At 41.9% G+C, this 14,807-nt stretch overlaps 2 protein-coding genes across 2 annotated transcripts; both read left to right on the top strand.

The window, feature by feature from the left end:
- Positions 1 to 3,687: 3,687 nt before the first annotated feature.
- On the top strand, positions 3,688 to 8,953 carry LOC130163988 (lecithin retinol acyltransferase-like). Its single transcript, XM_056368327.1, has 2 exons — positions 3,688 to 4,397; positions 7,377 to 8,953. The coding sequence occupies exons 1-2, from the start codon at positions 3,825 to 3,827 to the stop codon at positions 7,527 to 7,529; spliced, it is 726 nt and encodes a 241-aa protein (XP_056224302.1). The 5' UTR covers positions 3,688 to 3,824; the 3' UTR covers positions 7,530 to 8,953.
- A 1,744-nt stretch (positions 8,954 to 10,697) lies between these two features.
- Positions 10,698 to 14,427, top strand: lratb.2 (lecithin retinol acyltransferase b, tandem duplicate 2). The gene is made up of 5 exons (XM_056369638.1): positions 10,698 to 11,107; positions 11,195 to 11,300; positions 11,557 to 11,631; positions 11,706 to 11,858; positions 14,191 to 14,427. Exons 1-5 carry the CDS (start codon positions 10,893 to 10,895, stop codon positions 14,344 to 14,346), a joined length of 705 nt encoding a protein of 234 aa, XP_056225613.1. The 5' UTR covers positions 10,698 to 10,892; the 3' UTR covers positions 14,347 to 14,427.
- Positions 14,428 to 14,807: the final 380 nt, after the last annotated feature.

The following is a 14,807-nucleotide window of genomic DNA, read 5'->3' as shown; positions in this document are numbered from 1 at the left end:
TCGCTGCACTTCCTGTACTGGCCGAGGAACGCCAAAGAGAGCGCCGGGAGCTTCAGAGCTCATTAGATTCATTGTTGTTGCTTGTTCCTGTGGATATTTCTCCTGACTCCTGCTTCACTAAATGGTCGACGTGTCTTATCCTACGTAAACTATCACCGGGCAACAGCTGAGATTCAAACTATAAAACTTTATGGTCGTGTGCACAGGAAACAAATTAAACTGTACACGACTGTCCACCACATGGTGCCGGCTCGACTCGGCTCGACTTTATTGGTTTTCAATTGGCCAAAAGTTGTGGATAGTACCTGGTTCTTTTTTTGATGAGGCGATGCCAAGACTAATTTTAGAGCCGTGCTGAATTTAGGTCGATTCGCCTGAACGATCAACGATCAGGTCGGGTTTCTGATCTGATTTAACACGTGACTGCTGTCAAAATATCCTTTTTTAAAGAGCTTGTTAAAATATTATTAGGGTATTATCTTACATGTAGTATCCAGACTTGTTATTGTCTGCAGCTCCATGTTCTTTCTCTCGGTTCAAAGGAGGTCGTTCAGCGACGACATCTGGGGAACATGAATGTCTGTACAACGGTTTTAATGGCCGGACCAGATTGTAGATTCAGAAGTTGGGTGTGCACAGATGTCGCCAGTGTGGTTTTGTTGTCTCAAAACAAGAATTGCACAAATCTTATTGTAAGTAATTTCATCCTGCTTGAAGAATCTGGAGGTTGAAGCTCCGGAAGTTCGGCCGCCAAATTTCCTTGTTTCCAACGAAAGAAAGCTCGTATGTAAAAAAGTTTGCACTTAAGTTTCATTGTGCAGTTTTGCAGTCAACTCAAAAATGTTGAACTTTTATTGAGGATTTAAAACCAACGTGGATCCTGAAGTGTCACCTGTGGAAAAAAGATGCTAATTTATCTTTTGTTTGTAATAATCTGCAGGTTTTTATCCCATTAAAAACTCCCACATCTCCTCCCCAAACTGCTGGAGAGCATTAGCACCATGCAGGGCAACACCCCCCCCCCCCCCACACACACACACACACACACACACACACACACACACACACACACACTCACTCACACACACTCACTAAGCAGTCAGCTGTCACTCAGCTCCATTCACCTTTATGCAGCGACTCAGTCGGGGTCACATCAACACTCACATTCAGCAGCCAAATCTCATCCATCTACAGTCATTCAACACCACTCAGCAGGGGTGGTGTTTATGTGTGTGTGTGTGTGTGTGTGTGTGTGTGTGTGTGTGTGTGTGTGTGTTTGAGGGGGGGTTAAGTGAAGGATCAGTGTGTGTTTGTTTCCATAATCTGCCCTTAATCCCAAAATCCTCTTCCTCCCTGCAGAGGAAAGAGAAGAAAAGCAGGAGTTTGATGAATGAGTGAGTGACAGAAATGAGAAGCTTCAGTCCTCATTGTAGCAGCTCAGTGGATTCCTCCTCCTCCCTCCTCCTCCTCGTCTTCCTCCTCCTCCTCCTGCTGCTGACGGTGGCGTCCAGCATCATTCAGACACTTGGACGACACTTGAAGCTGCAGATGACTAAAACGCTGCTGGTGTTTCCTTTGTAAACGGCTTCATTGAGATTCCTGTGAAGAGTCTGTTTGTTCTCAGGCTGAGAGAAGCTGCAGCAGCACGGCGATGATGACGATGATGACGGTGATGACGGTGATGACGGTGATGGCGGTGATGACGGTGATGATGACGAAATCCTGCCAACGGTCGCAAATATTGCAACAGCATTTCTGTTATGAGACATCATGGTGTCCGGTGTTGAAATATCAAAGTTAAATCCACTCATATTTCTGTTTTTAGTTGCTCCCAGGCTGCAGCACACCTGAAAACACACACATACATGACCAGGTAAACTGCTGTAAACAGGAAGTAGATCGTCCACTCTGTAGTTGATTAGATGCACAAAATACTACGTACACGGAACAACAAAGACAGTTGTAGCATTGAAACAGAAAGTAAGTGAACAACAGCTGCAAAGACAACAACGTCAGTAACACTGTCATTCATCATCATGTTGTATTCACCACTGGTCGTCCAGGCTGATGACAGCCAATCAGGAGAGACCGTGGGTGAGACACAACTGCAGAGTTTCCAAATTAAACAGGGTCAGCAGTTTCTGAGAGTCTCGGTTTTCGGCGCTGGAAAACTCCAGTCGTGTGGACGGGAGGAGAAAACGCAGGAAAGGAAATGAAATCGTCGTCGCGTGGACGGAGCCATCGTCAGATCCACTCGTGGCCGAGTGACGGGGCGGTGACATTACGTCTGTTAACATCTGGCATTCAGCCTACATCATGAGTTTAAGGGTTAGGGTTAAGAGTAATGCGTTGTCAAGGTTGCTAGGCGACAGGACCCGGTGAGGGGCGGCACAGCTGGTGACGCAAAGCATTTTCAGGTGTGTCGGATACATCTACATTTAAAATGAGTGATGGCCGCCAAAGTTAGAGGTTAAAGAAGGTCGTCTTCGCAGCTCAGACCTGAGATCACTGAGCTGATCCACGTCATCACTCTGTGTTTTCACATCATTCACACTCTGGACGCTGGTTCTGAAAAGCTGTGTAAAATGACTCGTCAGTGGATTTAAATGACTGGATGTGGTCTGAGGCTGACGACGACGACAGACTCCAGGTCGTCGGTGAGTCACTGGACGCAGGAGAATAAATCAGTGCAACAGCCCTTTAATCATCTGAGAAGCAGCTTCACACAGAGCTGGGAGTCTGTGTCGTCACCAGCCTCAGCAAAGAGCTGAGGCTGCAGTTCACACAGCTCAGTGTGTGTGTGTGTGTGTGTGTGTGTGTGTGTGTGTGTGTGTGTGTGTGTGTGTGTGTGAGTGTGAGTGTGTGTGTGTGTGTGTGTGTGTGTGAGTGTGAGTGACATTTGCTGTGGTGGAAATTATGAGTGCATTTGGTCGGCTTTGAGTTAAGAGAGTTGTGTGTGTTCTTGTACTTATGTCTCTGTGAGGAACAGTTTGAGTCCATACAGTAAAAACCATCTGCAAGAAAAATCATCCTCCAACAAACCACAGTGTGAACTTTCTAAAGCTGTGTTTATGTTAAAGCTCCATATTTTCTTCTTCAGTGTTTTACTTGAAGTGTTGATCCATCAGAAGATATAAAAACTATCTCAGTGTAGTTTTACATCTCCTCTCTCAGGCTTCTCTCTGCAGCTCTAGTAACAACAGGTCGGTGAGCCAATCAGAAGAGAGGAGGCTCTGAGCCTCTCTTCTGATTGGCTGACTGTTTTCTGAGTGATCCAATAAAAATATAGCAGATTTCAGGTAAAAACACTCAGAGAAACCAAATCCTGCAAGGTTTGGATGGTGGGTCCAGGTGGGCGGGGCTTGGTGACTGCTTTGTTGTGACATCACAAAGTTCCAGAAGTCCTGACGGCTGGTTTTAAGGCTCAGTTTCTGAATACAGGCTGTGTGCATTTCTCTGTGGACTGAGGCTTTGATACTTTCACAGTATTAATATAGAAGCTAGAGCTGATCTATAATCACACTACACATGGACACAGACCTTTACACTGGAGGAGCTTTAATAGTCACATTATTTTAATTCCTTGCACCAGAGAAAATAAAGACCAACTTGTTCATGTCTCTCCCTCCTCACCTCTCAGCAGCTCTAACGTCACACGGTCCTCCTCCTCTTCCTCCTCCTCCTCCTCCTCCGTCTCCAAACTTCCCTGGAGGAAGAGAAGTCTTCAGAGAGGAGAGAGGGAGGACAGAGAGAAGTAGAGCAGACGCGAGTCAGACAGATTTCCTCTCTCTCTTCTGTCCTCTGAGTTTTTCTTTGCTGCAGACATGTTGGACACACTCACCTTCCTCCTGGAGAAACTCTTCCTCCTCGCCCACATCAAGCTCTCCAGCCTGCTGCCTCCTCTGGCCAGAGAGCGCGGAGACCCGCCGCTCACCAGGCGCTGTGAGCGGGATGACTCTCCGCCGCAGCCCGCCGGAGCTCCGCAGAAGTTTCAGCGGGGGGACCTGCTGGAGGTCCCGCGGACTCTCTTCACCCACTTCGGCATCTACCTGGGAGACAACCGGGTGGCGCACCTCATCCCGGACATCCTGCCGGTGCTGACGGCCGACAGCCGGCAGATCCAGGAGATGGTGACCAACACGCGGCTGCTGCTCGGGGTGCTCTCCAAGCGCGCCAGCATCCGGGTGGACTCGGTGGAGGACTTCGCGTACGGAGCCGGGATCCTGCTCAACGCCATGGACCGGGCGGTGCGCCGGAGCCCGCTGTCCGGGGAGGAGGTGGCCCGGCGGGCGGAGCGGCTGGTCGGCACCGTGTCCTACAGCTTGCTGTGGAACAACTGCGAGCACTTCGTCACCTACTGCCGCTACGGGACGGCGCAGAGCCTGCAGACAGACCAGGTGAGAATTTGGCGCTTTTTACGCGAGGATTGCAAGCGGCGGTTTTGCGAGCCGAGGTGGAAGTGGTCTGATGGTTCTGGTCTCTTCATCAGCTCATCGGTGCACGTGAAGGTTTTCTTGCAGAACTTTACTGTGGTTTAAATGAAGGGACATCAGCATCTGCACGATCCAGCTGCAGGAGTCAGGCAGGCGGTCTGCAGCCTCATAAAATACACAAGCTCCAATGAACCAGTGAGTTCCTCACAGTTCTGCTCTGGTTCGGTTTGTTTAGAGGCTGTGAGGAGGTTTTATCTGCTGCAGCCGGTAAAGGAGGAAAAAGAGTTTCATTTAGTAAGTGTTTGTGCAAACCTGACAAAAGAAATGAGAAAAATAATGCTATAACACAAAGTTCAACAGTCTGTAAACGATCCATTAAGTCAATGTAAACTCAGTACAGAGCATCACGCACGTTACTTTACACTTTAACTCCACTACATTTATGTGACAGCTGCAGTTACAAGTTACTTTTCCCTTAAAGCTCCTCCAGTCTAAAGGTGTGTGTCCATGTGTAGTGTGATTATAGATCAGCTCTAGCTTCTATATTAATACTGTGAAAGTATCAAAGCCTCAGTCCACAGAGAAATGCACACAGCCTGTATTCAGAAACTGAGCCTTAAAACCAGCCGTCAGGACTTCTGGAACTTTGTGATGTCACAACAAAGCAGTCACCAAGCCCCGCCCACCTGGACCCACCATCCAAACCTTGCAGGATTTGGTTTCTCTGAGTGTTTTTACCTGAAATCTGCTGTATTTTTATTGGATCACTCAGAAAACAGTGAGCCAATCAGAAGAGAGGCTCAGAGCCTCCTCTCTTCTGATTGGCTCACTGACCTGTTGTTACTAGAGCTCCAGAGAGAAGCCTGAGAGAGGAGATGTAAAACTACACTGAGATGAACCACAAATATATCTTCTCATGGATCAACACTGCAAATAAAACACAGAAGAAGAATAAAATATGGAGCTTTAAAATGAACCATGGCGAGTTTATAAAAAACTTCACGTGTCATTTAAGATTAAACCAACCCGTCTGACCTCTTACAATAACTCCTTCCCTCTCCAAACCTCTGACATTGTTTCATTTCAAAACAATAAAACAATCCAATATTTCCCATGAATCATCTCACGACCCCTCAGATTCATCTAATGACCCTTTGGAGGGACCCGACCCCTAGGTTGGGAACCATCTCCACCTGGAGCAGCTACAACAGTTACATGCTGCTGAAGCGTCAGTGACTCAGCATTATTAATGCCATTTATTATAGCATAAAGACGTTTGCTCATTGGTCTTAGTGCTTGTGATCGTTCTGGTGCAGAAGGTTAAAAACATCAACGTGAAACGAGCTGCTGTGGCTCCGCCTCCTCCCTCCGCCTCCGGGTCACGTCGTGAGTGTTTGAGTGAGAGAGGTTGTTTTTAAACGAGAGGAAAATCTGGGTCGCTGCTCGGAAAAGTCCGGAGAACAAGAGCTGCTTTCAGACTGGAAACCAGACTGCCAGAAACCAAACAGCAGCAGAGAGTCAGGGTCAGTGCAGGCTGATGATGATGATGATGATGATGATGATGAAGGAGGCGGCGGAGAGGCTCCTGCACTGTTTTTGCCTCTCATCTGTTCCAATAAAGGATGATTAAAGAGTAAAAACCCAGAAGGTCATTTAAAAACACTTAATTTCCCAGAATCCTCAGACTCAGAAACATTCAGTCTGCTCTGCACCATAACAAAGATTGTAACCCATTTCCCATGATGCATTGAGCTGCTTCTTCTTTGTTTTATTTTGAAAACAGAGCTTCACCAGTTAAAAATCTTTTTTATCGTTCGATGGACGGAATATTTGTGTCTTTGGGGACAATATCGACTAAATGTCCTCTGTCTTGTTTTGAAGATGCAGTAAAGCTCGTGTTGTACTTTCTGCAACAGCGAGAGTCCGCGTTAATATATTGATAAAATATTGTTAACTGAAATTGTTAATAAATAACTATATATAGTGAGAGCTACTGAATGTTAATACACTGAATGGATTTGCAGAAAAAAATGGGTTTAATTTCAGTTAGCTGTGAAAATATGGGTATATACATACAAATATATGTATATATATATATATTTATACATTTGAACTTAAATCAAATTAAAAGCCGTCCTCTGTTACTCTTCTGTTGATCTAAGTCAGAGAATGAAAATCGGCATCATGTCTATTTCTTGTTAGAGGTTTGTCTCAGACATATTTAAAGTGTAAAATGTGGGGGATGTGAGGGGGCGTGGCCTGTCTGTGCATTCATACCCTGTATCAACCCCCCCACTGACCCCCACCCCCTCAGCAGAGAGACTTTCCCCTGATCGAGTTTCACTTCCTGTAATTGCTAACCTAAACGTCTGACCTGGCTGCAGCCGAGGACTCACATTCTGCTTCCTACAGGTTCATTAAAGCGTCAGGGTGGGGGGTGGGAGGCAACAGGAGCTCTACCAGGGGCCTCAGAGGGCCCCACAGTAAAATAAACAACAGGTCAATTATATTCTTGGATCTCTGACCAGAGGTCGACTCACTGAGAGCCTGACGTTTTCTTTTCTTTTTTTTTCTTTTGGTAAATCGTGTGTTCTTGTTTGTCTTGGATAAATCAGGGATTTCCCCCGACACACACCCATGTCCCCGTTGTAGGCACGTTTTAGAACTACAGCTCCCACAATCCTGTGTGAACTTGCATTAGATCTTATTGGCTTAGGGGTAAAATTGAAAGAGAAATATTATTAAATAAATAATGTTGACGTCATAAGAATTAAAATAGCAACAATTTATCTCACAACTTCTCTTTACATTTTTTATTTCCCCTTTTAATTTGAATTCTTTTGCTGCTATAAAATAAAAAGATTTTCTATAATATTTATTAATAATAATAATAATAATAATTATATTTTCCCCTGTTGTCACCCCCAATTCTTTTCTCTCCAGTTCTGTGAGTGGATGAAGTCGCTGATCCGGGACCGGCGTAACGTCCTCCTGACGGCGCTGCTCGGGCTCCTGTCCATGGTGTGTTTGGGAATATCCTCCAGCACTGCCCTGCCCACCATCCTCATCCCCTTCACCCTGTGGATGGCCAGCTAGAAGCTTCAGGACGATACCCGCAAAAACGGGCCAAGCCGCCATGTTGGAAGACTTGTAGAAAGGACGTAGTCGTCTGCAAACAATTTCATATGTTAATGAAGCTAAATCCATACGTAGCTCTTTTCCTGCTGCACAGGAAGCAACTGGTTTTAATGTCTCTGTTTGGTTTAGAACAAATGGGTGAAAAAGAGACAACTTTAAAACAATTAAAGGTTTGTGGTTTTCCAACTTTAATCTATGTTAAAGGGACCAAAGATCATTTATTAATTACTCATTTTTACTAAAGCTACAGGTTTTATTAAGAATGTGAATTTGTTTTTGTCAGTCCTCCAACATGGAGGAATATCTTTTCCAAACAAGACAGAAAACTGTGGATTTGTATACAAAACAGACATTTTTTGCAGAATTTTTTATTGAAATATTTCATATTTTTTATATAAAAAAAGTACTGATCATTTGAATTAGCTGTGATGATGCTGTCAGCCAATCCCGTGTTGGGAGAAGTTATTCTACATCTGCGTCCAGTTCAGTTCAACCTTTAAAGGATCAGTCTGGTGTTATTCTGTATTTTCCTTATTGTCTAAAACAACAGTGTGTCCGACGCTCAGCTCCAAACCCAATGGTTCACACTGAAGAAGTAAATCTTTCAAAGCATTTAAAACACAAATATATAATTTATTTTAAAGACCATGTAATAATATGTGTGACTAACAGCTGGTCAAGATGAAAATTATAGAATATCACCAGCGCCTGTTTCCTGTTTTTAAACACATGACTATTACCTTTAATTTAAAAAAAAGAAAATTAAGTTTTGATTGAAAAATCAAATGTTCTTGGTCTTATATACGTGAAATAACAGGCTTGGTCTCGGTTCCCACATATTTTTGGTGTTCATTAGGAGAAAATTCAACATTTTCCGCAACTGTTCAAGAAGCATAAAACCCTGAAACCGAAGGAAAACCATAAAGAATGACCCAGATGGCAGTTAAGAGGGTTTCATATGATGACAACAAAAGTCTTAACAGAAAATCATCTATTTACCAGCTTTTTTCCACAGCTCGTAACCACATCTTGGTTTTGAAAGCCCTGGAAAAAGCTTGTAAGTGAAGCATGAGTTAAAGGTTTTTATTTAGTTCTTGTGACACTACTACCACGCTCAGCAGTTTTTCTGTTTTCATTCCACCCCCGACTGAAATCTGTTCAGTTTTTACACATGTAAACTGAGAAAAACAAATCAGTTTCTTTCCCTTGTAGATCACAATGTTTTCATTTCAGCCCCGAAGCTCTTCTGTAAATATCTGTAGATATCCTTCACGACCTGATTGTTTTCTAACAGTCACAAACTTTTGTACAGAATTTATTTTTTACAACGCTGTAACACTTTATACTGTTTTTTTAATGTAAATAAAGGAAGTGGAAATAGAGTGGACATGTTGAATTCTTTGATTTTGAAATGTGTCCAGCATTTCAAGTTACTAAATCACTCTTTAAATAACTCATAAGTGAATAAGCATCAGCTGCATAAATACTGTTATAGGTCATGAGCTGATACTTCACTCGCTTTCTGTTTGCTTCCCTTCATACACGTTGGAGAATCAGTGTCAGCGGATCAGGTAAAGTTTTCAGGTACTGAAAATAGACTCTGGACTCTGTCGCCCTCTACTGGCAAACAGTGGGAACAGCCTGAGGCCTGCTGGTCACTGTATGTGGTGTCCTGCAGCAAACATAAATCACATACTGGTTTCTGTGAGGGCACTAATTAGCAAAAGCTAAATGTTGCGATATTAGCTAATTAGTGCAGTAACCATGGCTGTCCTTGATGAAACTATGTCTCTAAAAACAATGAGATCTACACTGTAAAAAAGAAATCTTAAAAAATGGTCAAATGACCAAACAAAAACTGTTAAATTAAAGTAAAATATCCTAATTCAAATAAAGTGTATAAACAATAAATGTACAGAACGTTTCATTAATATTTCTACAGAGAAAAACTGTTATTTTACAGATTTCTCCTAATTCATTAAGATCAAACATAATGTATGTTACTTATTAGGATTAAAAAAAAAGGCAAATAGTATGATGAACTGTATATATTATGTACTGTATAGAAGCACATAGAACTTAACATAAACTTGGATTCATTCATTCATGGTGTATTGCTTGGTATTACAAGCAGTTATATACGTTTATAAGTTTATATTATTTTGTCCAACCCATTTATATCAACAAAGATATGCTGAATAACAGAAACACCTCTGTATAAACAGTATAATCTTCATGAAGGACTGTTGTATGTACATTAATAATTATCAGCTGTGTGCACAGGCTGCAAAGAGCCTGACTGACGTTGCTTAATAATAATAATCCTGACGCTCAGTCAGCTCCCTGTTGTTCTGACGTTTCTGTGACTCAGTTCGATTCTGAATAGCAGAAGTAGAAGAGGTAGACAGTGACTTCAGCATCTGTCCTCTGTTGTTTCTGCTTTTATTACTGCACTTTCTACTTACTTTACTGCCCTGAAGTCCTGTTTTAACAGATTCTTTCAATTGTTGACTGAATATGTATTTTGTGTTTTTTATGTTGTTGTTTTTATTACATCATATTGTTATAATTTCTGTTCAGTTTTATTTTTGTCATGAATCCTTTTTGTGTGTCTCTGCTGGGACATACGTCTTCTCTTCTGCTGGTATGTTTTATTGAGTCTATGGTCGTTCTTTATCCTCCACAGCTACAGGATACTATTCTCTCTATATATATATATATATTATGGCTGCATTATCCCATCCAGAGGAAATATTCAACACATTTTCATAAATTTCATCCTGACATATTTTGCATCTTTTGGAAACTTTGGATCTCCAACTTTCCTGTTACAAACAAATATGAGAAATGAATTGAAATGAATAAATTGAAATAGATTTTAAGCAGTTTGTAGCTACATGTGCTTCAGTCTTAGGAGCAGAGCTTTGATTCTTTTTTAAAGAATTAAAACTCACAGCTGAAATATAAATAATGAAATGTTGTGACGAAGCTGTAGTGAAGCTTTATGGAGGTTTGGCCACAACAACAACTTGGTCAGGTTTAGGGAAGGATTGCAGTTTGGGATAAAATGAGTATGTTGTTTAGGTCGGAGTACGTTTATCGTCATGGTTACAGTAACAGACACTTCACTTTGTTGACTGTTTCTTTTTGATCAGAGTTGTTTTTATAATGTTGCTTTCCTCTCAGGACCTGAAACACCCGGCGCTGGACCTCGACCAGCCTCGGTGGCATTTCCCATAATCCCCTCTCTGCCCCTCCCACCCAGAGAATAAAACCACCTGTGAGGTGACGACCACATTTCCCTCTCCTTCCCCTCGCGCCATGTTTCCTCTGCAGCTGCTCGCTCTGCTCTTCATCTCCACGCCGAGTCACGACCCGAAAGAGAAGGGGAGGAAGAAGGAGAGAGAGGAGGAGGCTGACGGAGGGAGAGGAGAGAGGATGAAGAGTAAGTATGACCTGATGTTCAGGAGGGGGGACCTGCTGGAAGTGCCCAGGACTCTGTTCACACACTTTGGGATTTACCTGGGGGCGGGCAGGTGAGTCTGACGGGCCGTGGACATCATGATGCTCCGATCTGATTGGTCAAAGATGCTAATTTAATTTTTATCCTGTCTTCTCTCCAGAGTAGCTCATTTCATCCCAGACATCATGCCCGTCGTCTCCAGTAACCAGTGTCGAATCAAGCAGATGGTCACCAACAGCAGACTCCTGCTGGGAGTCCTGGCCAAGGTACTGAAGCTCCACTCAACCCAGTACACAGACTGGGAGTCACGTCATGTTTCACTACGTTTCCATGACAGCTGAGCAAGGGCAGTTTAAAAGCCACTGAAAAAAGTGGAGAAATAATGGTTGCAAAGAAATGAAAGAAATATGAATTATTGTTGATGTTTCACAGTCGTATCTTCACCTGGGGTGGACAGGTGTCTGTTGGTAATGTCTGTAGTTCTTCACAGAATAATACGGTGTAGATGTGTTTCTTCCTCAGTGTGGCAGCGTGAGAGTGGACTCCGTGGAGGACTTCGCCTACGGATCAGAGATACTCATCAACACCACGGACAAGGTGACCCGCATCAAACCAGAACCCTGTCCGGCTGCTTCAAAACCACAATCATATCTGTTACCACCTCTGTCCAGGTGTGCAGCCGCCCGGCGCTGCGGGGGGAGGAGGTGGCCGTCAGGGCGGAGAAGCTGCGGGGCGACGTGTCCTACAGTCTGCTGTGGTACAACTGCGAACACTTCGTCATGTACTGTCGCTACGGCACCGTCGTGAGCTTCCAGACGTTCCAGGTGACGCAGACACTAAACCCAAAAATGAAGTCTGAAGAATTAGCTATTAGCACTTCCTGTTTACTATATACCACTGGATGTACAGACAGCTGTCACCACCACTGTGATACTGAGGTTAAAAACATGATGATTATAAGTTCTGCACTCATAAGTAGATGTTTTCTTTCTATGATTTCTGGACATTCGGTCATGATGAACATCAGAGAGATTGAGATTATCAGAAAGTATAAATCACATTGAATCTAAAAATATGTGTTTCATGTTTGTGCGTTCAGATTTGACTGAGTTATGATGCATTTTTTGATTTTTAAAGTAGGCTTTTTTAACTGCAGGAAGTAACCTCTTGTGTGCACCTGTCCATTTTCCCTCGGCTGAAAACCTCTGGAATATATCCAGAAGTTTTGTGTGTGGAAACTGCCTTGAGTTTTCAGAACAAACCTAGAAAAGCAGCGAGCTCCCACCAGTGTACAATACTGTATTTAAACTCTTCGCCTGGACTATGCTGCATATTTAATAAACGGCTCACAGCTAAAGGTCAGACACATTTAGCTGCGAGGCGTTTATTAAAGCCGATCACAGATCAGACCAGCCTGCCTCTTTAATTGGGTTAAACCTCTCTGTTGCAGCAACTTCCGTCAATGAAAGCTCCTATTGTTTCTGTGCTATTGTTCTCAGCTGCAGATGGTTGTCTCATTGGACCTGGGATTTGCAGCGTGTGATTAAAAGAGTGACAGAGTGTAATTGTGAAATAACGGAGCAAACAAGTGGCTGGGTTTCACACTGATGGACAGAATAAGCAGGAGAGGGAGGGAGAGGAAATGAGAAGTGGACAGAGAAAGATGGAGGGAAGAGAGAGAGAGAGAGAGCAGAGCAGACCGGAGGCGTCTCAAGTGGAAGTTTTGGTGAAATTTCAAAGCTGATTTTTTTTTCAAGTAAAGCAGCTTTTGGAAGCTTAAAGAGTCAAATACCTTCAGTTTGTGTAAAAACCTAAATTCTAGTTCAGTACACTAATGAATGAGTCTGTGAGTTGGGAAACAGACTTTTTCCTGATGAAACTGCAGCGTCACACTGAACAATACGAAAATACTGGAAGTTCAATAAGCTGATACACAAATATAAAAGGAATTTAAATGTTGATAATAAATAGACTGAGTAATTTTCATTGATTATTTTGAACGTTACAGATTCTCAGATATGAATATTTTCCAACTTGATTCTGTTTCTTTAGGAATTATTAAAGGAGCTATTTGTAGGTTTTGTTATTGCTACATAGCTAACATTAGCATTAGCAGCTGTTTATTTACCGGTCTAGAAGAAACTTCATTCCTTTACTCACCAACAGCTCTCTCCAGAGGTCGAAAGTTGCTTTGCTTCTGTTACTATCACTTTTTTTTCTTCTACTGAAGTTAGCATGCTAACCAGCTAGCCCTGGCCCAAGTCACTGTAGTCTCCAGTCTGCCCTGACTGAGCAGCTGCTCAGAGGACGCATTATAACCTCAGCTAGTAAACAGCTGTTAATGCTAACACTAGCTATGTAGCACTAGCAAAGATGTACATATAGCTCTTTTAAGGCTTTTGGCTCTGACTAGTATTTGTTATCATATCTGAAATTTGATGGGCCAGAAGGTTATCAGAAAAAAACTATGATTTGTAATAATAACAATAAAGATATATATATATATATATATATATATATATATATATAAACCAGTTTAAATAAAAGAGGAATAACATGTGACCTTGTATCACCCCTGACCTTTAACAATTTCTTTTTTGCTGTAACTGTATATCACCCAGTAGAATAACATGTTTACACCCTCAGTGTGGAAGGCTAATGAATAAATGCTCCATAGACTCTTTATTAAGTTTTGATTTATAACATATTTGAAGCAGGAAATGAAGCTCATTCATCACTGTGTGTAAATGTCAGTGATAATAAGACGATGTAACTACTCCATCTAGTGGTTAGTTATGGTTCTGACTTTAAACTCTGTTCCAGGGTTAAACATGTAGGAAAATCATGGATTTATTCTTATTGATAAACAGATGGGCATGAAGACAGAAAACAAACCAGATGATACCAGAGAACAAAAGACAAGAAACAAGAGGCAAAAACAGATAGTAAAAGTATCTAAAGGTGCATCTGGAGTAAGTTTAAGTCAGTTTCTTTTTATGATTGTGGAACTATAATATGGAACTATATAAGTAACATAATCTTTATCACCATATTTTATTCCAGTTTACTTCTCGAGGAAGAATTTCCCCTCGTTGACAGAACAAACATGGATTATCAGCTGTTAAATGTGTTTTTTTTTTCTCTCCTCTTCATCAGTTCTGCAAGACTGTGAGGAAGCTGTTGCTGAGCCGGCGTGTTGCCAAGGTGACCGCGGTGCTAGGGGCGTGTCTGTTGCTCTACCTGAGAGCTGTGAGCACCTACGCCACCCTGCTGGCCGTCCTGCTGCCCTTCCTCATATGGATGGCGTCGTAAAGTTTGCGGTCCGTGGAGGTCTGCAGTCTAACACTGTGCAAATTACACATGAGAATAATAATTGAAAATGTACATTTATGACCCGAGTCTAATAAAGATTGTATTTTTCTGAGAGTCTCGGATTTTTTTTTCTCATTACAACATTATAAATTGAATTATTTTTACTTTTTTTCATGTCTTCTGTTTTACTTTATTTTATTGCATTTCTCCTTTTTTTTTAAAAATTTATTTTATTAATCATATTGCATTTAATTCTTATTTTATTGCATTTTTATTTTATTATGTTAGTCTTACTCAGTTATTTATTTTAGTTTATTTCTGTTTATTTGATTTATCATAAATTTAACTTAATAAACTTAACTGTCTTTATATTTTGTTTTATTTTATTAAATTTTTTCGTTTTATTTTATTATTCTTATTTTTTTCTTACTCATTAAATTTCAGTTTGATTGGATGTGTTA

The sequence above is a fragment of the Seriola aureovittata genome, chromosome 23 (genome assembly GCF_021018895.1).
Source record: "Seriola aureovittata isolate HTS-2021-v1 ecotype China chromosome 23, ASM2101889v1, whole genome shotgun sequence".
Lineage (NCBI taxonomy): Eukaryota > Metazoa > Chordata > Actinopteri > Carangiformes > Carangidae > Seriola > Seriola aureovittata.
This window is presented reverse-complemented; position numbering and strand designations above follow the sequence as displayed.

What these genes read in the sequence shown, in the direction of transcription:
- lratb.2 (XM_056369638.1), top strand. Translation starts at nt 10,893, where the DNA reads ATGTTTCCTCTGCAGCTGCTCGCTCTGCTCTTCATCTCCACGCCGAGT. An exon ending in TGCTGGGAGTCCTGGCCAAG is followed by an intron (nt 11,301 to 11,556) that starts GTACTGAAGCTC and finishes TTTCTTCCTCAG; the next exon opens with TGTGGCAGCGTGAGAGTGGA. An exon ending in TCATCAACACCACGGACAAG is followed by an intron (nt 11,632 to 11,705) that starts GTGACCCGCATC and finishes ACCTCTGTCCAG; the next exon opens with GTGTGCAGCCGCCCGGCGCT.
- LOC130163988 (XM_056368327.1), top strand. Translation starts at nt 3,825, where the DNA reads ATGTTGGACACACTCACCTTCCTCCTGGAGAAACTCTTCCTCCTCGCC. An exon ending in AGAGCCTGCAGACAGACCAG is followed by an intron (nt 4,398 to 7,376) that starts GTGAGAATTTGG and finishes TTTTCTCTCCAG; the next exon opens with TTCTGTGAGTGGATGAAGTC.